This window comes from Carassius gibelio, chromosome B8 (assembly GCF_023724105.1).
Source record: "Carassius gibelio isolate Cgi1373 ecotype wild population from Czech Republic chromosome B8, carGib1.2-hapl.c, whole genome shotgun sequence".
In the NCBI taxonomy this organism is placed as follows: Eukaryota; Metazoa; Chordata; class Actinopteri; order Cypriniformes; family Cyprinidae; genus Carassius; species Carassius gibelio.
This window is the reverse complement of record NC_068403.1, coordinates 25,332,896-25,355,155: the sequence shown is the minus strand read 5'-3', so window position 1 is coordinate 25,355,155 and position 22,260 is coordinate 25,332,896. Positions and strand designations below refer to the sequence as shown.

The following is a 22,260-nucleotide window of genomic DNA, read 5'->3' as shown; positions in this document are numbered from 1 at the left end:
ATCATCAGAAGTTATATATCACTTGAAAACATAAAATCTCAAAATTCATCCTTTAAACCCATTTTGAAATCAGACATTGCATTTCCATATAAATGGTAAATCAAAATCATGTTACAAAATGTTTTCAGTTATAAAATTATAAATGTAGGTTTGCATCATACACATTCAAGTCTATCTTCAAAAACGTTAGTGACAGTAATCAGGTTAAGAGTGTATATGGGATTAAACTAATACAGCTTTGTCAGTTGTTGAGCGTTGAGATCCTCCAAGCTATTTAATAGGAATTTATGATTAATATCCATCCCATTCATATACATTATAATATATTTCAGTTTTTTCCTGTTTATCACAAAAAATGTGCTAAAAATATTCCTCTTGTGCAAAACTCACAAGGCACACATATAGGTGTTAACATGGTAATTTATTATTCAATCTGTGTGCACATTTATGTGGTCTGTAAATCAAATGCTGTAAAAATTCACAATTAATAACCACTACTGTTTGCATCAACATATACAGAATTATTACAGTTTTGAAAGACAAATGTACATGTGTACGCATTGTTTATAAAACAAGAAAATGCCTAGATTGCAAAATATCACATATATTTGTACATTATGTAATCAACCAGTTCAATTTTAAAAGATAATATCTGGTGAATGTAATGTTGCATTTCAATTTCTGTTTTAATCTATTTAGATTAATAAGTGAATGGACATGCAGAACTTTTCTTTTTAATTCCTGTAGGTGAATGTGTGTCATATGTGGGTAAAGTTAAATATGTAAATGGTGTTTAAATTGAAATCAAATGAATGCCCAGTACAACATAGATGATCCACACTTCACAAATCTATGGATTATGTGGACACTAATAATTGAAGTTTGAAAATGTTCTATATTAAAAGTTTTAAAAAGAAGCCTTTGTTTTTACATTAGATTATAAGTATAAATCTAAAAAAAATCACAGTCTCTATTTTCTACTTTGCTACATATTTTTCCTACTTGTGTTTCTTTTAGACCGTGGTAACAATAGACTTAAACAGTTTAAGAGTTAACTTTCTTTGCACAAATATTAATGTCTGAGTCTAAGTCCTACTAATGGTTTGGGTATAAGTCTGAATAGATGTTTGAAAGTATTCTGAAGTGTTTTTTTGCGGTTGGAATATTATGATGTAAGATTTTGGTATGAAATAACTGAAGATAATTCCATTTATACTGGATACCTGGGCCATCGCATTAAAAATGACCATGTATTTGCTTTTGATAATGACGTATGCCGTGAAATATGCAATCCAGGTCAGATAGTACAAAAGGAGACTGAATGTTATTGATTTGGCCTCATTGTAATTTTTGGGCAGATCTCTTCCCACGTAAGAAAACAGGAGACACAGGAAACCAAGAAACCAACTTATAAACACGACTATTGTTAAGGTTATAGGGTTCCCCCTTTCACAGATGAGAAGTAGTTGGTCTTTAGAAGTCAATGTGTCAGCAATGGGTTTGAAAGAATTGACAGTCATCCATATCACACAAGAAATTAAATGAATGAAAGAAGAAAATGCAATGAAGAGCCACTGGCCATTGTGTTTTACCCAAAGGCTGTGTGCTTTAGGGAATTGAGCAGCCATTTTAAAAACACAAACAATTTGAAAGGAACGGACTGTCAAACAGGAAATACAGACAGTGAAGAAAAATACAAATATTCCATTTCTCAGGAGGCAAGATACAAATGTGGGTTTTCCGAAGAAAAAGAACACACTTATACTAGACAGAATCAAACTGGCCAACATGAGTAAACACATGCTGCCACCAGCAGACTTTACCACTGGTGTGTCGTAATTGTAAGTAAAAAGGCAAAATATAGCAATAAGGAGAATAATTAGGCATCCGGCTGAAATCATGACAATGATGGAGGGGATTTCTGTGAACTGAGGATAGACAACCAAACGTGTTTTACATGTCGTGCTGCCTTCATCAGACCATTCATTCTCTGCACATGGAAAACAGGTATAGGGGTTGTCTGAAAAACATTAAAATAGTATGAATGTTTAGTTGCAGTATTGCCATAATTGTAACATTGTAACAATTGTAACACTGCAGTAAGATATTGTAGAATGAACTTAAAAAGCTTAAAGGAATAGTCCTCATCAAAAAGGAAAACTCTGTTATCATTTACTAAGCCTCATGTCATTCCAAGCCTGTATGACTTCTGAGGAGCATAGAAGATATTTTGAAGAATGTTGGTACCTGGTTACCATCAATTTCCACTGAATTTCATTGTATGGATTAAAAAAAAAAAAAAAATAGGATCTGAAATTATTTGGTTACTAACATTCTTAAAAATAATTTCCATTTATGGGTGAACTATCCCTTTAAATCCCACGTTGTCATTGTCAGCCGTCTAAGGTACTTACGAGAAAAATTCACATAGGTGTTAGGTCGACATTCTTCACACGAAAAACAGCAACTATGAAAACCTTCAGGTTGCCTCGAATATCCCGCCTCACACTCAACAGAGCAGTTTGAGAACGGAACCTTTAAGGAATGGGAAAATGTGTTAATAAAGTTACCATTTATTTAAATTGATTTTACATATTTCTATAAGATCAGTGAATACAATACAAATTACATATTTGCCTTAAATGCACACACAATTCTTAGCTCTTGCTTTCAAAACAGTTAAAGTTGGTGCAGGTTATTTTTTCCAGACAATTTTTGTTAATACTGGTTGAAAGCCTCTTCATTATCCTGATCACAATCAATAATATGAAGTGGTCTTACAACCAAATTTTGAAGACATGGCAAAATACACAGAGATTAAACTAAAACAAGTGTTTTTATGAGCTGCGTTTGCAATTTTTGAGTTGGGGAGGCATAATGCATTAAAGGGGTGTTTGCAACGGTTGTTTGAAAACATGCTTTATATATGGAGTTCCACTGTGTGACACTAGCATGGTGCGTTTAAGTCAGAAAGATCATATTTACAAGTTGATCGCATATGAATGCCACCAGAGAGTTGTAGTGATTTTGCTTTCGGCAACCTATGGAAGTGATATAGTGGTGGTATTGGTGCAGTGGCTAAGACACATGCTTTTGCTGTGAGAGACCTGGGTTCGAATCCACTGTGAGACACCAATGTGTCTTTGAGCAAGACACACAGCCCCTAGCTGCTCCAGAGGTGTGCGACCTCTGACATAAATAGCAATTGTAAGTCACTTTGGATAAAAGCGTCAGGTAAATGTAATATAGCGTAGTAATGGGTATTCACCAATGATGATGACATTATTATTTCTGGATGTGCCATTATTAGTACATATGATAAAAAAGACTGGTATCTAACTTGTATAGCTGTATTATTTATAGAAGTTGGGGAAAACACAAGTTTAATAAAACAGATTTATTTAACAAAAGGTAGGCAAGAGTTATCAACAACTATTATAATGAATGCCTTAAATGGAAATGGAATAAAGTGCATAAGCATAAAGTTCAAGTCTAGCAGTTTCCATCGTAAGCAGAAGTGAAATATTAAGCATATTAGCAGCAGCATTTGTGCATCTGTGTTTATATAGCTGGAGAAAATGCGGTTTAGAGCATGTAACTTCCCTAAGGACACGCTGATAGTAAAAGACATAAAAACTAAATGGCTAAATTAAATAAGATTTATTGTTCATGCTTTCAAGGATACACAATTAAAGGGAGACAGAAACTAGGTCAAGGAATTGAGGGATGAAATGAAAACAAACAATAGTCCATAACTGTGACAACAATATTCAGCGGCATAATATCAAGGTCACATTTGTTTAAATCAAAGATTGATGTTTTATATTAATTAATTAATGTATGCTATATTAATGACTGCTGGGGTCTTATCTGTCGGATTGCAACACATATTTTTGTAACACTTGTGATCATTACACATAGTGTGCGTCTGAATAGAGTTAAACCGGTCAGCACGATAGCCTAGGCACACATAGCCATAGGTCAATATTGTTAAGCCATTCGGCGTTGTAGCCCAGGCACACATAGATAATAATGCAGCTCACTTGGCTCTAACGAGCAGCAGCAGTACATATGTCTTGGCAATAGATTTGCTTTGTGGGGGGTGTCTTGTCTATCTTGCCTTGTTGATATTTTATGTGTCTGCTGATTCAGTTACAGTATATCCTTATACTCAGCGACATGCACATATTGGGTTGTATTGTTAATTCTTGTGTCTCCTGTTTGTGGGGGGTTATTCATGTCATATGTGTAGCAGCGTTACCATGTAAATCACTCTGATAGTTGTCATGAGAGAAATACTAAGTTCTGGCATGAAACTCTAGATGGCACAGTCCGATAGATCTAACTCATTATGACAAAATGACAGCATCATCACATGTCACAGTCGATTGTTTCTCTCCTGTATTTGTAGCCACTGAGCTCGCTGTTCAACATTAAACTATTTGGCTAATGTTTGTGCTAGCAGTTTTGCTAGCATAAACCTTCCACCTTCCCCATTTCTACCTGCGTAGATCTGCTACAGGGTGATCATGTATGCTATGGGCTTTATTCATTTTATATGTTCAGCAGTAGTATTTCTTACATGCTCACAGCAGCATGTTGTGGATTTATTGGCAGTAGTAGGTCTCGGCATTTAAAAAAAAAAAAAAAGAAAAAAAAAAGTACATTGAAGTGAATGTTTGCTGACTAGAGCTTGACATTGTTGCAAATGTCTGCATGTGTCTTGCCTCTCTGGGCTAGAGACTCAGAACTTTTTTTAATCAGATTTGTCTCTCTAGGATGGACACACAGGACATTATGCATCTGTTGTTGTCTCGTTGGATGAAAACCTCTGAATGTAGAGTTCCTTTTTCCTTGCGGGCTGGATATTCAGGGCGTGGACTATTGATGTCTCTCCCTCACAAACCAGAGTCTCAGAACCTGAATGTACAGGTCCTTCTCAAAACATTAGCATATTGTGATAAAAATTTCATTATTTTCCATAATGTAATTGTCAAGAGGCCGGGCTAGAACTCTGGTCTCTGGTGTGGTGGGTGTGAGATCTGCCACTAGGCCACAGAGGCTGAGGTGTTGGACCCAATTGAAATCATGCAGCCTGAACTCAAAAACCAAGTGTCAAACAAGGGAAAGACTCAGCTAAAATACTCTAACAGAAACAAGGCACAGGTGACCTGGATAACGCTAACAAGAGTAGACAAAGAAGAACAAAGACAGAAGGGAACACAGGGGACCTCTAGAGGCACGGAGACAAACTACAGGAGGTCAAATGCTGACAGTAATGATACAAATTAAACTTTCATATATTTTATATTCATTGCGCACCAACTGAAATATTTCAGGTCTTTTATTATTTTAATACTGATGATTTTGGCATATAGCTCATGAAAACCCAAAATTCCTATCTCAAAAAATTTGCATATCATGAAAAGGTTCTCTATACGAGCTATTAACCTAATCATCTGAATCAACTAATTAACTCTAAACACCTGCAAAAGATTCCTGAGGCTTTTAAAAACTCCCAGCCTGGTTCATTACTCAAAACCGCAATCATGGGTAAGACTGACCTGACTGCTGTCCAGAAGACCATCATTGACACCCTCAAGCAAGAGGGTAAGACACAGAAAGAAATTTCTGAACGAATAGGCTGTTCCCAGAGTGCTGTATCAAGGCACCTCAGTGGGAAGTCTGTGGGAAGGAAAAAGTGTTGCAAAAAACGCTGCACAACGAGAAGAGTTGACCGGACCCTGAGGAAGATTGTGGAGAAAAAGAAAACAGATAGCATAAAAAATAAAAAATAAAGAATAGAGCAAGCTAGTTTGAGGTCTTTACACATACACACACACATACATATACAATTGCATAATAAATGAAAAGAAAATAGAATACAAAAACATTAGAAAGGTAGTTAGATTTTTTAAGAATAGAATTAGAATAGTGAGTGTTAAAGTTAGAGGGTCAAATATAGATGGAAGAGATGTGTTTTAAGCCGATTCTTGAAGATGGCTAAGGACTCAGTTGCTCGGATTGAGTTGGGGAGTTCATTCCACCAGAAGGGAACATTTAATTTAAAAGTCCGTAAAAGTGACTTTGTGCTTCTTTGGCATGGCACAATCAAGTGACGTTCACTTGCAGAACACAAGCTTCTAGAGGGAACATAAGTCTGAAGTAACAAATTTAGGTAAATGGGTGCAGAGCCAGTGGTAGTTTTGTAGGCAAACATCAATGCCTTGAATTTTATGCGAGCAGCTATTTGAAGCCAGTGCAAATTGATAAACAGAGGTGTGACGTGTATTCTTTTTGGCTCATTAAAAATTAATCTTGCTGCCACGTTCTGAATTAATTGTTAAGGTTTGATTGAATTGGCTGGAAGACCTTCCAAGAGGGCATTGCAATAGTCCAGCCTGGACAGAACAAGAGCTTGAACAAGGAGTTGTGCAGCATGTTCCGAAAGAAAGGGCTTGATCTTCTTGATATCGAATAAAGCAAATCTGCAGGATCGGACAGTTTTAGCAATGTGGTTTGAGAAAGTCAGCTGATCATCAATCATAACTCCAAGGCTTCTAGCTGTTTTTGAAGGAGTGATGGTTGATGTGCCTAACTTGATGGTGAAATTGTGATGGAACGATGGGTTTGCTGGAATCACAAGCAGTTCTGTCTTGGCAAGTGTGGCGAGTGGGGCGGGGCCGAGAGGCGTGGGAACGAGGAGTGAGGCCAGGTGTAGTGATTGGAGATGAGCTACACCTGCGCCCCACCGCCAGTATCGAGTCCCACGTAGGAGATGGAAGGATATAAAACTGGAGCGACTATAGTGAAGGACGAGAGAGGACCAGGCCTGGGACATTATTTTATGTTTTGGCTTTTATTTGTGCGCGTCAGTCGCTGTGAGGGGCTGACGCGCTGTTTTGTTTATTTTTGAATATTAAAGTGATTTTTGATTGTGCACCGGTTCCCGCCTCCTTCTTCCCGATGTATATGGAGTTTTAATATTGTTACAGCAAGGTTGAGTTGAAGGTGATGGTCCATCATCCAGGAAGAAATGCTGAGATGCGAATAGCTACCGTTGGATCATCAGGATGGAATGAGAGGTAGAGTTGAGTGTCATCAGCATAGCAGTGGTATGAAAAGCCATGTTTCTGAATGACAGAACCTAATGACAGAGATGGGACCAAGTCACACATGTGCAAGTCTCAAGTAAGTCTCAAGTCTTAACCTTCAAGTCTCAAGTAAGTCCCAAGTATTTTTTTCTTGGGCAAGTCAAGTCAAGTCAAGTCACAAGCTATGTCAAGTCAAGTCCAAGTCAAGTCACCTTAATATTGTTATTTTACCTGCAGAATCTGAGCTTAATAAAGTTAAAAGACAAGATATAAATTAGTAAATTAAAATAATTTGGATTTGCATTGTAAATACTCATGTTCAGTAAAATACATCATGGAATCAAACAAAATTGTAACTTTCTAAAATTATTTATTTTTCACTTCTGCCAACAGTGTTGGAAATGTTTTACAGTTTCAACATTGAGTCCATAAAACTAAACATCCAACAGACTCCTCTCTGAACACCTCTCTCTGTCTCTCTCTCTCTCTCTCAAACACAGTTTAAACACAACATTAAACTGTTACATTTCTCCTCTCTCTCTCTCTCTCTCTCTCTCTCTCTCTCTCACACACACACACACACACACACTCTCTCTCTCTCTCTCTCTCTCTCTCTCTCTCTCAAACACAGTTTAAACACAACATTAAACTGTTACATTTCTCCTCTCTCTCTCTCTCTCTCTCTCTCTCTCTCTCTCTCTCTCACACACACACACACACACACACACACACACACACACACACTCTCTCTCTCTCTCTCTCTCTCTCTCTCTCTCTCAGAGTATAGAATATAAATATGACGTATTTTCAGTTGTTTCATACTTTTTTGTTATGTACAGTACAGACCAAAAGTTTGGACACACCTTCTCATTCAAAGAGTTTTCTTTATTTTCATGACTATGAAAATAGTAGATTCACACTGAAGGCATCAAAACTATGAATTAACACATTTTGAATTATATATGGAATTATATACATAACAAAAAAGTGTGAAACAACCGAAAATATGTCATATTCTTGGTTCTTCAAATTAGCCACTTTTTGCTTTGATTACTGCTTTGCACACTCTTGGCTTTCTCTTGATGAGCTTCAAGAGGTAGTCACCTGAAATGGTCTTCCAACAGTCTTGAAGGAGTTCCCTGAGAGATGCTTAGCACTTGTTGGCCCTTTTGTAATATGCACTTCTCATGATTGGGTAATCGCGGCAGCTACATTTGTTTTTCTGATTAATTGTTTTGCTCTATGAGAAAGACAAGGTAACAAAATATACGGGGCTTATGCCCCCTTAGCCCAGCCCTAGCGCCGCCCCTGGAATGCGTTTTTTTGACGGCCTGCTAGCGGATCATTAGGGGCCGTTCACATCACGTCTTTTGCGCGCGCAAGTTCGTTATTTCCAATGTAGGCGCGCGGTATGCGCGCTCATAATGGAAGCAACGCGCTCACGACGCGCACCGCATCGAGTTAAAAACATCTCAACTTTTCAGAATGCCGCAAGCGCACCGCAGGTCATGTGACAATAACTAACCAATCAGCTTCATCCTTTCCCGTATCAACGTTGAAAGCTCAGCTAACATGAAGGAACAGCTGTTCATAGCTGTATATGGATTGCCATTTTGAAATGAATTTAGTAGCAGAGCTACTTAGAGCGATTTTTAGTGCAGCAAATCCATTTATCCTTTGCTGAAATTTCTACGTCTTCATTGAGAGAGAGCGTGTCATGGATGCTTAGCAACGACAGACGCACCAGGAGCACTTCTGCCCGAGCGCTTTGGAAAGAAGGAGAAAGCGGCGCGACTAGCGATTTCCACGCGTTTTTAGTCGCGAACTATTGAAGACAAAAGTGATGACCCTCGGTACCTCTCAGGCTGACATGTTGATGTGATGTGATATCTGATTTAAGTGGGCGTGGTGTGTCTAAGGTAGAGAGGGCATGACTGATGATAGTGTCCTGATCCAGTCACGACGCTATTCTCAGCCTGCGCTCCAGCTGAGTAATCAACTTTATTTTTAAAAATAATTTATATATTTTATATTCAAACTGAAAACATGATTTGATTAACACTCAAGTCATTCAAGTCATCGTGTCTCAAGTCAAGTCAAGTCCCGAGTCTTTAATTTCCAAGTCCGAGTCAAGTCTCAAGTCCTAAAAATAGCGACTCGAGTCGACTCGAGTCCAAGTCACCAAGTCACAAGTCCCCATGTCTGCCTAATGATGCCATGTAGACAGAGAAGAGAAGTGGTCCAAGAACTGAGCCCTGAGGCAACACAGAAATTAGATGTTGAGACTTGGGCATCTCACCTCTCCAAGATACTTTGAAGGACCTATCTGATAGGTAAGACTCAAACCATTGAAGTGTGGTTCCTGAGATGCCATTTGCCAGTAGGATTGATAGGAGGATCTGGTGGTTAACCATGTCAAAGGCAGCGGACAGATCAAGCAGGATAAGTACTGAAGATTTGGAATCTGCTCTTGCCAGTCTTAGAGCTTCAACAACTGAGAGCAAGGCCGTCTCAGTTGAATGTCCACTTCTGAAGCCAGATTGATTGCTGTCAAGGAGATTGTTGTGTGTGAGAAATGTAGAGACTTGTTTGAACACAGCTCGTTCAAGTGTTTTTGCAATAAAAGGAAGAAGGGAAACTGGTCTGTAGTTCTCTAAAAGAGATTCATTTTTTTTATGGATTTATCCCTTGGGGATAGGAGATATAGTATAAGTATAAGATGGTCTTGTTGTAGTTTGTATCAGTTTTTATTTTTGGTTTGAAAACATAGTTATGAACAGATTTTCTTGTATCTTTGTGATCTTTCTTTGCTTCAACCACTGCTGCTGTATCTGGAGATCCTAAGGAATGTTCAAGGGCAATCATAGGCCATAAACCTTAAGAATCAGTCTGTAGACCAATGAAAAAACATGTCCTTCCTAGGCTTGGTACCAAAGGTCTTCTTCTTGCCGTCTAAGATGTGTCTGGCTGTTTCCTAGCATCTTTATCCAATGGTGTTGGATAGTATGTTTGAGTTATTCCAACACGATACAATAAAAATGTCAGAAAGAGGCTCAAGCATAAACTGGGCCCTGGAATGTGCTGCGGACTGGAACACAGGGACCTTAAGACGCAGACAGAGACAGAGGCAATGGAGCTCTGCCCCTTTGAGGAAACAAAGCTTGGCACGCGGCTCCGACATGCTCATCTTCTCCCAATGAGAACATGACTCATCCAGTAACGCCAGTAATGCCCCAGGCACACAAAGCAGTGATCGTGACCATAACCCAGCACCAGGTAATGACCTCATCCAGAAATGCCAAAATGTCTTTAAAAAGATACACCCATGAATGCACTTTTAGAGAAAAAGCTATTTTTGTGTGCTAAAGCAAACAGCCTGCAACAAAACCAGGGGATAGTACAGCCTGATGTGTGGAACCCACTCAACATGGGAAACCACCACCACTGAAGCATCATACTATCAACACAAAGAGCTCTCAAAGTGCACAGTGAACTCGTTCGAAACTTTACACTGGACCTCAAGCAACGTGGACTGTGTGCCTCTCCTCTCTTCCTCCAGACTCTTGGATCCTGATTTCCAAAGGAAATGCAAAATTTACTTTCGTCAGAGAACATAACTTTGGACCATTCAGCAGCAGTCCAGTCCTTTCTGTCTTTAGCCCAGGTGAGATGCTCCTTATGGTGTCTGTTGTTCAAGAGTGGCTTGACTCAAGGAATGCGACAGCTGAAACCCATGTCTTGCATACATCTTTGTGTAGTGGTTATTGAAGCACTGACTCCAGATGCAGGCCACTCTTTGTAAATATACCCCACATTTTTGAATGGGTTTTGTTTCACAATCCTCTCCAGGGTGCGGTTATCCCTATTGCTTGAAAACTTTTTTTCTACTACATCTTTTCCTTCCTTTCGCCTCTCTAGTAATGTGCTTGGAAACAGAGCTCTGTGAACAGCCAGCCTCTTTTACAATGACCTTTTGTGTCTTGCCCTCCTTGTGCAAGGTGTCAGTGGTCGTCTTTTGGACAACTGTCAAGTCAGCAGTCTTCCCCATGATTGTGTAGTCTACAGATTTAGACTGATATACCATTTAAAGGCCTTTTCAGGTGTTTTTAGTTAATTAGCTGATTAGAGTGTGGCACCAGGTCTTCAATATTGAACCTGTTCACAATATTCAAATTTTCTGAGATACTGAATTTGGGATTTTCCTTAGTTGTCAGTTATAATCATCAAAATTAAAATAAATAAATATTTGTAATATATCAGTCCATCTGTAATGAATGAATATAATATACAAGTTTAACTGTGATGTTTACTCCGTTTCTCTGACCTGGACTGTTGTCACCGCAATGACCACCTCTGCTGTCTGCAAGGCGTTGCGAACACTGTGCGCGTCTGTGCAGCTGTTTCACCCCTGGTTGGATTAATCCTTTTTCCACTGTTTAAACTCTGAACTGAACTGTTGATAAGTCTGCCGCCGGGCTGCTGCGAGCTTTCTTCCCTGTTACATCTCTACCACACTCGGCTCCTCAGATGGGTGAGTTAACCGCTCTCTATATCGGTTGCGCCGTTTGTTTACTGCTTACTATCTGGGTGCGTCGCCTCCTATTTAGTTAGCTGTTTTGGTGAAGTGACGTTCAGGTTTGGCTAACGTGGTTTTGCTTGTGGTTGGGCTTTCACTTTCAGTATCAACATGCCTTGTGCAAAAACATTTTTTCTTTTTTCCTCTGCCTTATTATTTTTTTGTCTTACATCTGCGATGGATATTGAATATTCTACATCACAACTGAGGGCCTTTAACTGCCGCCCGTGTCTTGATTCGGTGACGTATGAATACTGTCGGAGACTAGGGATTCTCCGTCGCCCAAGATACACACATCGTTCGCGGCGAACACTCTTGAGTTCCTATTGTTCAAAGCCTGACTCCCCTCCTTGCATCTGGACCAACAATAGACTATCTTCCATGCCAAAACAACTGTCTACCCAGCGTTCTCTGATCTATCTCACTAATAGCGATCAGCAACATACACCTAATTTGAATCCTTCGCATCATCACTTTGCCCTTTTGAACTGTCGATCAATTTCGGACAAAGCCCCTTATCTCAATGAAATGATCACTGACAATACCTTGACATTTTTCTTCTCACTGAAACTTGGCAAGTTCCTGAAGAATTTTTACAGCTAAATCTACTTACGCCAGATGTATATAATATCTATCCAGACCGCGACCCCATGGTAAAGGGGGTGGTCTCGCTATCATCCATCGTGATAACCTCCGTATCAAGCAACTTGACTTTCACGACACCAATACATTTGAGTACATGGTTTTGAAGGCTGACTCTCTCATAATTATTTTGCTCTATCGACCTCCTAAGGTCCTGTCTAACTTCTTTTCTGAACTCAGTGAACTGTTGACCCTTGTCTGCTCATTGTCATTTCCCATTCTACTGCTTGATGATTTCAATATTCATGTTGATGCTGTTTGCTCTAACTCCAACCAGTTACTTTCTATTTTTGATTGTTTTAATCTAATTCAGCATGTTAATTTTCCTACTCATACCCGTGGTCATACCCTTGATTTGATTTGTACATCAATGGCCAATATCTCTTCAATCACCTCTACTGACACTGGTATTTCTGATCACAAATTTCTTGATTTTAGCTTCAGCCTGCCTATGCATAAGAATTGTTCTACAACTGTCATATCTTACCGCAATCTCAAAGCTGTTGATACTGCATTATTTTGTACCTCCGTTTCCTCTTCTAATCTCTCTGATGTCTTTGATATCTCCTCACCCTCACTGATACTATCCAACTATAACTCCATAATCTCGGATATCTTAGATAAGCATGCTCCTGTCAAGACTAGAAGTGTCCCTTCCACACATTCGTCTCCTTGGTACACTCCTGAGCTCCGTATCTTAAAGGCCACTGGTAGACGGCTTGAGCATTACTATAGGAAAACTGGCCTGACTGTTCACCATTTGGCATTCATCGAACATATCAAGATTTATAAATCGGCCCTGAGTTTGGCTCGTTCCAGTTTTGTATCTGCTATAATCAATAAATCAAGCAACAGGCCAAAAGCATTATTCAACACAATAAATAAACTTACCAAACCTCCATCTCATGTTGCTCTAGCTTCTGATGAACTTTGCACTTCATTCTTGGCTCACATGCTAGAAAAGACTGATGCCGTAAACCAGTGCCTCTTTAATGATGCCAGTAACATTAGTCATCTGCCGAATCAACCTTGTCAATCCCTGCCTTTTTTCTCTCTGTCTACTCCTTCTTCTGTCTCTGAGTTAATCTTGAAATCCAACCCTTCATCTTGTCATCTTGACCCTGCTCCTACTACTCTACTGAAACTTTGCCATTCAGTTATTTCTGCACCTATCTCTCACTTCATCAATGCTTCTCTTACCTCTGCTTCATTTCCTCTGTCACTCAAAACTGCAGCTGTTACCCCTGTTCTCAAGAAACCCAACCTTGATCCCTCAGTTTTATCTAATTATCGTCCCATTTCAAATCTCCCCTTCATAGCTAAATTACTGGAAAGTACTGTTGCCTCCCAGCTTCAGTCTTTTCTAGTTGAAAATAATCTTTTTGATCCTTTTCAATCTGGTTTTCGCCCTATGCATAGTACTGAAACTGCTCTAGTTAAGGTACTGAATGATCTGCTTCTCTCTGGTGATTCTGGTTCTCTGTCTATGCTTTTGCTGCTCGACCTCAGCTCTGCCTTCGATACCGTCTCCCATCAACTACTCATTTCACGCCTTTCGGATGTGGGTATTTCTGGTGCTGCTCTTTCCTGGTTCTCCTCTTATCTCTCTGACAGACTGTTTTACATTTCACTTCAGAATTTTCGCTCACCCACTGTCCCCCTGAAGCAAGGTGTCCCTCAGGGATCCGTTCTTGGGCCATTATTATTTATAATCTATATAATCCCTCTTGGTCAGATCCTCTGCCGTCATGGTTTTAATTATCATTTCTACGCTGACGACATTCAATTATATACTACCTGTACATCAACTTTATCTTTCACAACTGACAAAATCTCTGCCTGTGTACATGAAATAAAAGATTGGCTTCATTCAAATTTTCTAAAACTTAACATGGACAAAACTGAGATTATTTTCACTGGACCTTCATCACTCACTAATAAAATTCCTACTAACTTCACCTGTGAGATCGCCGGCTCTCTTATCAAACCATCTAGTACTGTTAAAAATCTTGGTGTAATTTTTGATTCCTCTCTATCTTTCCACTCTCACATTAATTCCATCACTAAGTTGGCATTCTTTCATCTACGTCGTATCGCTCAGCTCTGTCCCTTTATCAGTATCTCTGATGCTGAAACTGTCATCCATGCATTTCTCACCTCACGTCTTGATTACTGCAATGCACTTTTCATCGGCCTATCAGCTAGCTCCATTTCCAAATTACAATACATTCAAAACTCTGCTGCCAGACCACTCACCCACACCAAGCGTTCTGCACATATTTCCCCAATTCTGCATGATCTTCACTGGCTTCCTGTGGCTTACCGTATTAAATTCAAAATTCTCCTTCTCGCTTTTAAGTCTCTGCATGGCCTTGCTCCCCCTACCTCTGTAACCTGCTTCTCCCTTACACCCCAACTCGCTCTTTACGATCCGCTGATTCCAGCCTTCTCGTTGTCCCTCGGCATCGCCTTGCTTCAATGGGGGGCAGATCATTCAGTGTTGTTGCGCCCAAAATGTGGAACTCTCTCCCCCCATCACTCCGTTTTGTTAACACTATCTCTGAATTCAAATCCATGCTCAAAACACACCTATTTTCTGAATGTTATAGTTCTTAGTGTGTTTTTTATTTTTTACTTTATTTTTTTCCTCTCTCTCTGCTGGTTGCTGCCCCATCTACACAATTCTCACTTACTGTACTTGCACTCTCATTTGCCTATTGTTGTTCTGTCTGCTCTCTTTGTCAATTGCATTTATTGTTGTTTGTTTATTGTAACGTGTCCTTGAGCTCTGGAAAGGTGCTATATAAATAAAACGTATTATTATTATTATTATTATTAACTTTTTGAATGGAATTATTGAAATAAATCAACTTTTTGATTATATACTAATTATATGACCAGCACCTGTATATTGAAGCCAAAATGACTTAGTTGTGGAATATGCCACTTTATAATAATAATAATAATAATTCCTTACATTTATATAGCGCTTTTCTAGGCACTCAAAGCGCTTTACATAGACAGGGGGTATCTCCTCATCCACCACCAGTGTGCAGCATCCACCTGGATGATGCGACGGCAGCCATATTGCGCCAGAACGCCCACCACACACCAGCTTACTGGTGGAGAGGAGACGGAGTGATGAAGCCAATCAGCGGATATGGGGATTTTTAGGAGGCCATGATGGTCAGAGGCCAATGGGCCTCTGACTATTATGATGTAATAGTGTGCCTAAACACTGCTTTTGCAGATAAAAATCTACTTTTTACATCTACATTTACTCGCCTGCTTCTACATTGCCTGTTCATCCCAGCCCACCAATTACAAATAGTAGGTAAATAAGTAAATATTAGGTAAATATCGAGAGAGGCAAACACTGCTCAATGCAGAAACCAAATGATAAAGATGGCTGCGAAGACAATAAGATTATGTACAGGGCCAAGTTGCAGAAAAACAGTCTTTTCGTTGCTTTCCTGAAAGAGTGGAAGCATCAGTCAGAACTTGGTCCTGTTCAATTCATGTTACAATTGATTAATTTACAAACAAAGCACAATTTGATACAGGATTTTCAGAAAGATTTAAACTAAAAGATGATGCTGGGCTGACTATGTTGTGCCCGAGAGTTATCTATCACAGATTGTTTGATATGTATTGAGTATTTATTCGTTTTTTTCTTTTTTACCTAAATCACAACAGTGTCCATCTGTGAAAGTTGGAGGCTGTCAAACATACACAACAGTTAGCCAGTCACACAGTCAGTTTTTTTTCTTAGTCTGCAGTCCACCACCTCTATTATAAATGGAGTGCTCCGCTTAAGGGGGTCAAAATAGGAAAGAAAATAGCCTTTTACTACTAAATTATGAAGTTATATATATATATATATATATATATATATATAAAATCATGATAACGTCATAAGTGGACCTCAGAGAACAGTACAAAATCATGACGACTTTAATCTACTCAGCAAAAATAATTTCTCATTCATCATGACAATAAATTGAATTGTTTTGCTAAAGTATAAGTCTGTTAGTTGACTTTCATTTGGAATTTTTTTTTTTAATTGATTGATAAAACTATAACCTACAAAGCTAAATATTTAGATAAAAACTCAAAAAACCTAAAACAAAAACAAAAAAAGACTTACTGAACCATTGTTATGCCAGGGAAGGAGGGAGTTATCAATGGTAAAAGCAATTTTTGGAAGTTTCTCATATTTTCCCACCATCACAAACTGTGGAGGATTCACATCAGTGCGCCAGAGCACAACTGCATAACTGATGGTCGGATCATAATTTTTATCGTATTTCACCTGACGGCCACTGAGGGGAAAATCCAACTTCTTTATCTCCTCCAGAAGCTGTTGCAAGGTGTGTAAAGAAATAAAAAGACAAATAATGTATTGTCATATATCTATATTATCAATGTTATATTATATTAATATCATATTACTATAACATTAATAAAATTAATACTACTTTTGTTTTGTTATTGCATAATAATTCAATAATGTATGCAATATTATAATATAATGTATAATAATACTGATTCAACTTGTCATGGATTCACATGAGTTCACTTACCATGTATGGCTTGACCATTGTATTTTTGTGGCATTCGTTCATGTCACACTGCAGAACTTTATGTAATGCATGAGCTATGGTATATATGGCAGAATAGATGGCAAAAGAGAATGTGGGGTTTTCATTTATAATCTCCTCTGCGGTCAACAATGAGCAGTAATCACAAACTTGATTACATTTCTTCCTCTTGATTGCACCCTCAGAATCATTAAGACCAGCACCAGTTGTTCCTCTGGATTTATAGACAAATTCATTAAATCCGGGCAATGACAACAGTCTCTCTGCAATGCCAATGATTGTGCCAATTTTTGCAATTCCTGGCTCTCTTGGAAGCTGTTTATTCATAGACCATGCATTGCTTGAAATCCATACTTTGTGTTGGATGTTGTTTGCTATGGCTGCTTTGATGAATTTGCTTGCATATTGTGGCCAAGCAAAAACAACAATGACATTGATGTTGAGCATATCAATCTTTTTAAGCGTTAGACTGTAGTTTGCGTTTGAACTTAGACACTCTTGATAGGCCAAACAAATGCCAGTATTGTTTATATACTTATTAAACAGCTTTAGTCCATCTGAACTGTAATCATCTTGGCTACCAATAAATGCAACCCAGTTCCATCCAAACCACCGTATGATGTGAATAATCATCTCTATCAGGTCCTTGTTGCTGGGCATTGTTCTTACAAAAGAAGGATACTGAAGTTTATTGCTTAACACAGAGGTAGAAGCTCCATAATTCACCTTTGAAAGAAAAGAAGACATTTATATGTATGTAGTAACTTGGAAGTCCTGAACAAACGGAAAGAAGCAAGTATGCAAGTATTTTATTATGTATACTTTATTAAAAAAAGGTAATAATAATAATAATAATAATAATAAACCATTTACCATTGGTATAAGGTCCATTGTGAACAGTGGTGCAATAGTCATAGTTCTTGTACTTCCATATGGTCCTGTTAAAGCAATCACTTTAGGCTGATAGTTGTTGAGTTTTTCTTTAGGTTTTATTGAGCCATTTTTTGAGATGAAACTTAAGGCTGAATTGAAATTTTTTGTATTAGAACAATAGTCAAAAATTTCATAGCCCAGAGAAACATTAGGCAGAAGAGTTGTAGAATTATTGATCTCCTCAACAGCAAACCTCATTACTTGCAACATGTGATATCCAGATATTGAGGAAATGTGCCTTGAAAACATCAGTGAGGAAGTTAATAGCATGTAATTGAATATGTAGTTTAGTAATAAGGACTTTGAGAAAATTCTGCTTTAATTTAAAATACTGTGCATTGATAACCCTAGACCCTGGGTAAAAATGTCATTGCTTACCTGAAACATTCGGTGGTCTCTGCGGAAAACCGGGTTGTTTCATGCTCAATTTCATGTAAAGGGAAAAGACCACCCAACAAGTAATCTCCCTCCAAGCTGAAGTCTGATGTTGACCAAGAAAATTTAAAAAAGAAACTATTAGTAAAGCCCACAAGTAAAACGTAAATGCTACTGAGAAGCATGGTTTAATAGAAACCATTGGTCGTGAAACAGACTATGTGTGTAGTGGCTAATCATTTGAAAATTGTCAGGCTCATATTCAAGACTTAATTTTCTTAAAACACATTTCAATTTGCTTAAACCACTATATTCGCTGATTCAAATGTCCATTTCCATATTTAACTCATAAAGAATGTCAATCATTTTTAAACAGAGCATTACACTACACGTCTCCTTATGTGTGTGTGTGTCTCTCTCTCTCTCTCTCTCTCTCTCTCTCTCTCTCTGTGTGTGTGTGTATATATATATATATATATATATATATACACACACACACACACACACACACACACGCACACACACACACACACACACACACACACACACAGTGCCCTCCATAAGTATTGGAACAGTAAAGACAAAATAGCTTTCTTTGCTTTGGAGTCAAGACATTTGCAAATATGATTAAAAGATGAATATACAACAAAAATACAGAATGTCACATTTTATTATTAGGTCTTTCGACACACATGTTTTACCAAATAAAAAGGACAGCAATTTTAGAGTCCCACTATTTGATGTGAGCATAAGTATTGGAACAGTTGAATTTTAGGCAGATGTAAAAGATTAAAAGCTAATATTTCATTCCAGATCCCTTGCATGCAATTCACAGCAGTCAGTCTGCAACCCATAGAAATCACCAGACTCTTGGTCTTATGCTTTGAAATGCTTTTCCACAGCCTTTAATGCAGCTCAGTTCCAACTGTTGCTGTCTCCTCTTCAGCTGGTGAAATTAATGTTCAATGGGATTTAAATCTGGAGATTGATTTGGGCAATCTAAACTTTACATTTCTTTGCCCTGATAAAGTCCTTGACTGAACTGGCAGGGTGTTTTAGGTCATGGTCTTGATCCAATATGAAGTGCTTTCTAATGAGTTTGGTGGCATTTCCTTGAATATTAGTAGCTAAGATGATTTTGATACTGCCATCATACATTAAGTAATCATTAAAATGAAGAGGTCCTGTTCTAGAGACAGCCATGCATGCCCATCTCATGACACCACATCCACCAAGCTTGACAGATGAGGTTGTATGCTTAGGATCATTTGCAGTTCCCTTTTGTCTCCACATTTTTGCTTTCCAGTCACTTAGATAAAGTTTAATCTTTGTCTCATTGGTCTATCAACTCAGTTCCAAAACTCTACTCGCTCACATTTGTGAAGTATCTTGCTTTTCTATTTTTGGTGCTAATCAGAGGTTTGCATCTTGCTTTGTAGCTTTTTTAATTCTGTGTCAAATTCCATGTGGACTGTAGATTGACAGAGCATCTGCCCAGCTTTCTGGAGGTTGTTGGTGATTTTACTGATGTATTTTTTATGACACATTCCCTGCTTTTAATATCTGAAGAATTCATGCAACAGAACACAGCTTAACACTTAGAAAGACATGTGAGGCAACTGTTCAAATACTTCTGCTCACATCAGATAGGGAGATGAAACTATAAAAGTGCTGATCTTCTTAGCAGGTAAAAATATTTTTTGTTGAATCACCCAATAATAAAATGTGCCATTTTGTAGTTTTGTCTCATATTTAATTTTAATCATATTTACAGATTTCTTGACGCCACAGCAAACAGAACAATTTTTTTCTTTACTGTTCCAATACTGTATACACACACATACACACACAAACACACACACACACACACATATATATATATATAGTACAAATGTATGTTTAAATGTATAAATCAAACTCTAGTAAAACCAACTTTAACCTTCTGAACTATCAACAGGGTTTTAACTGTTGCTTTATAAATCACAACGGTTTTTAGGTTTAAATATGGTTAAACAAATAAACTGTGATGACTGATGTGGGTGTATATATATTTAGAGATTTTATGCAGCATCCGTTGAGGTGAACGCTGTGATTTTTTTATTTTTTGAGTATTCAAAATTGCTTAATGCTTTCCCCGGAGGCTGAAAACTAGTCAATAAAAAAATCATAGAATCCTCATGGACCAGGGAACAACCAGCAACATGCTGTTGCCATATACTTTACATTTTAAAATTTGCTTAGCCCAGTTGGTGCATAAGTTGAAATGTTTTACATACCTCACATTAATCTCAGAGGTTAAAGCAAAAATGACTGAAAATTTTACCTCATCCAAATCCCATTCCACAGACATACCAGTCACACTCTGAGTTTAAGAGCATTTTTTTCTTCTTCTTGTAATTAGGAGTATAGGGAGTACATGCTTAACCTACACAAATTAAATATCAGAACATTGGCATTTAAAGAAATGGCAATAAAGAAATAAGGCAATTTTGAAATGCAATTTGATTATTTAAACACTTATGAAATGTCAAGGTTTTCCATCTAGTGCTTTTACAAGACTTGACTCTGTGATGTAGAGTATACAAATAATTAAGCATTTGCATAAGTTTTCAGGACAAGTTTTTATTTCTCAAATAATAAAAGCCAACAGAGAATGCTTTTGCTGTAAAGTGAGCCAATATCACAAACTATACATAATAGTTTGTTGTTTATCTAGTCACTACACCCTGGTCATTAGCCCTAGAAACTGTACATGGATATTCTTATTCCTGATTGTCAACAGCACCCTCAAGTGGCTTCATGAGAGCAGTTTAACCCCAACATTCAACCAAAGATTACATTTCTTTCACCATTTACTCACTATCATGTTGCTCCAAATCTGTACAACTTTCTTTCTTCTGCAGAACATAAATTAAGATATTCTAAACTTTGACTTTGACATTTGACTTTAACTTTGACATTGTATGGAAAAAACCTTTCTCAAATTATATTATTTTATGTTTGTCAGAAGAAAGTATGACTCATAAAGGTCTGGAATGATTTGATGGTGAGTAAATGATCACAGATTTGTATTTATTTGTATTTATTTTTTACTAAGAAAGGGGTCTCAGTTGGGGCTGGACTGCTCCTACCCTTTACAGTCAAGTTGAAATGAATACTGACTATGTGTTTTTTAATGCATGATATTCAAATAATTTGTTTTATGGCTTTGAATTTTTATTTTTATTTTAGTAAAATATACAATACTTAATTATAATTAGCATTGCTCAATAAAATACATTATATATTGCTTTTCATGCTTTTGTACAAAATCATTGTATCCAAATGTGTACAAACAAATTTGTTTAATTTTTGTCTTTTTTAAATAACAAAAATTATGAAACCGTATCACTCTCCCACTTCTCAGAGTCCAACATTTGTTGATTTCTCTTTATTTGTGTTCTGTGACGATCTTACAGCTAATACGACTGATGATGCTGTGGTGCCTGATACCTTTGATGAAACTCCTAATGAATTACTAGCTACACCTATGATTGTACATATATTATTAGAAATGTTTATACTGTACCAATGATGTCGATAGCCATTTCCTCATCACCAAAGCAGTCGTTATGAGAACTGAAACTCTGATCAAACAATCCTTGATAAGATTGGATTTCCTCATCTTTGAATGGGAAATATAACCACATTTATAGATTTGCAAAGTTTATGTAAAAGCTTATTTTATAGATCATTCAGAGGTGTTACCTATTCTCTCCGTGTTAAGAAAGAGGTTCTCAAAGTTCTCTTTGAGAGTAATATCCTGAGTGTGGCACTGGTTTAAAGAGAAGTGATCGGCCACATCAATAGTGCTGAGAGAGACATAACGTGCCAAAGAAGTCATGAAAACACTAGCCACACATCAGCAAAAAATCTATATGAAGAGCTGTTAATAAACATGATACTTGAGATCAGGCAGCTTGGAATCAAAATCAGTGAAGTCCTCTGGTAGAGTGATCATTCACTTTCTATGAAACCCATATTTATATACATTATAAGG

The 22,260-nt window shown here is 37.7% G+C and overlaps 1 protein-coding gene across 1 annotated transcript; it reads right to left on the bottom strand.

Annotated features, from left to right (window-relative positions):
- Positions 1 to 1,432: 1,432 nt before the first annotated feature.
- On the bottom strand, positions 1,433 to 18,095 carry LOC127964193 (taste receptor type 1 member 2-like). The gene is made up of 6 exons (XM_052564335.1): positions 17,787 to 18,095; positions 16,896 to 17,639; positions 16,460 to 16,672; positions 2,415 to 2,535; positions 1,593 to 2,020; positions 1,433 to 1,471 (listed from the first exon to the last, which is right to left on the bottom strand). Exons 1-6 carry the CDS (start codon positions 18,093 to 18,095, stop codon positions 1,433 to 1,435), a joined length of 1,854 nt encoding a protein of 617 aa, XP_052420295.1.
- Between the last annotated feature and the right edge of the window lie 4,165 nt (positions 18,096 to 22,260).

What these genes read in the sequence shown, in the direction of transcription:
- LOC127964193 (XM_052564335.1), bottom strand. Translation starts at nt 18,095, where the DNA reads ATGTTTTCAAGGCACATTTCCTCAATATCTGGATATCACATGTTGCAA. An exon ending in CAATGGTCAAGCCATACATG is followed by an intron (nt 16,673 to 16,895) that starts GTAAGTGAACTC and finishes ACCTTGCAACAG; the next exon opens with CTTCTGGAGGAGATAAAGAA. An exon ending in CACCTATGTGAATTTTTCTC is followed by an intron (nt 2,021 to 2,414) that starts GTAAGTACCTTA and finishes AATGTTTTTCAG; the next exon opens with ACAACCCCTATACCTGTTTT.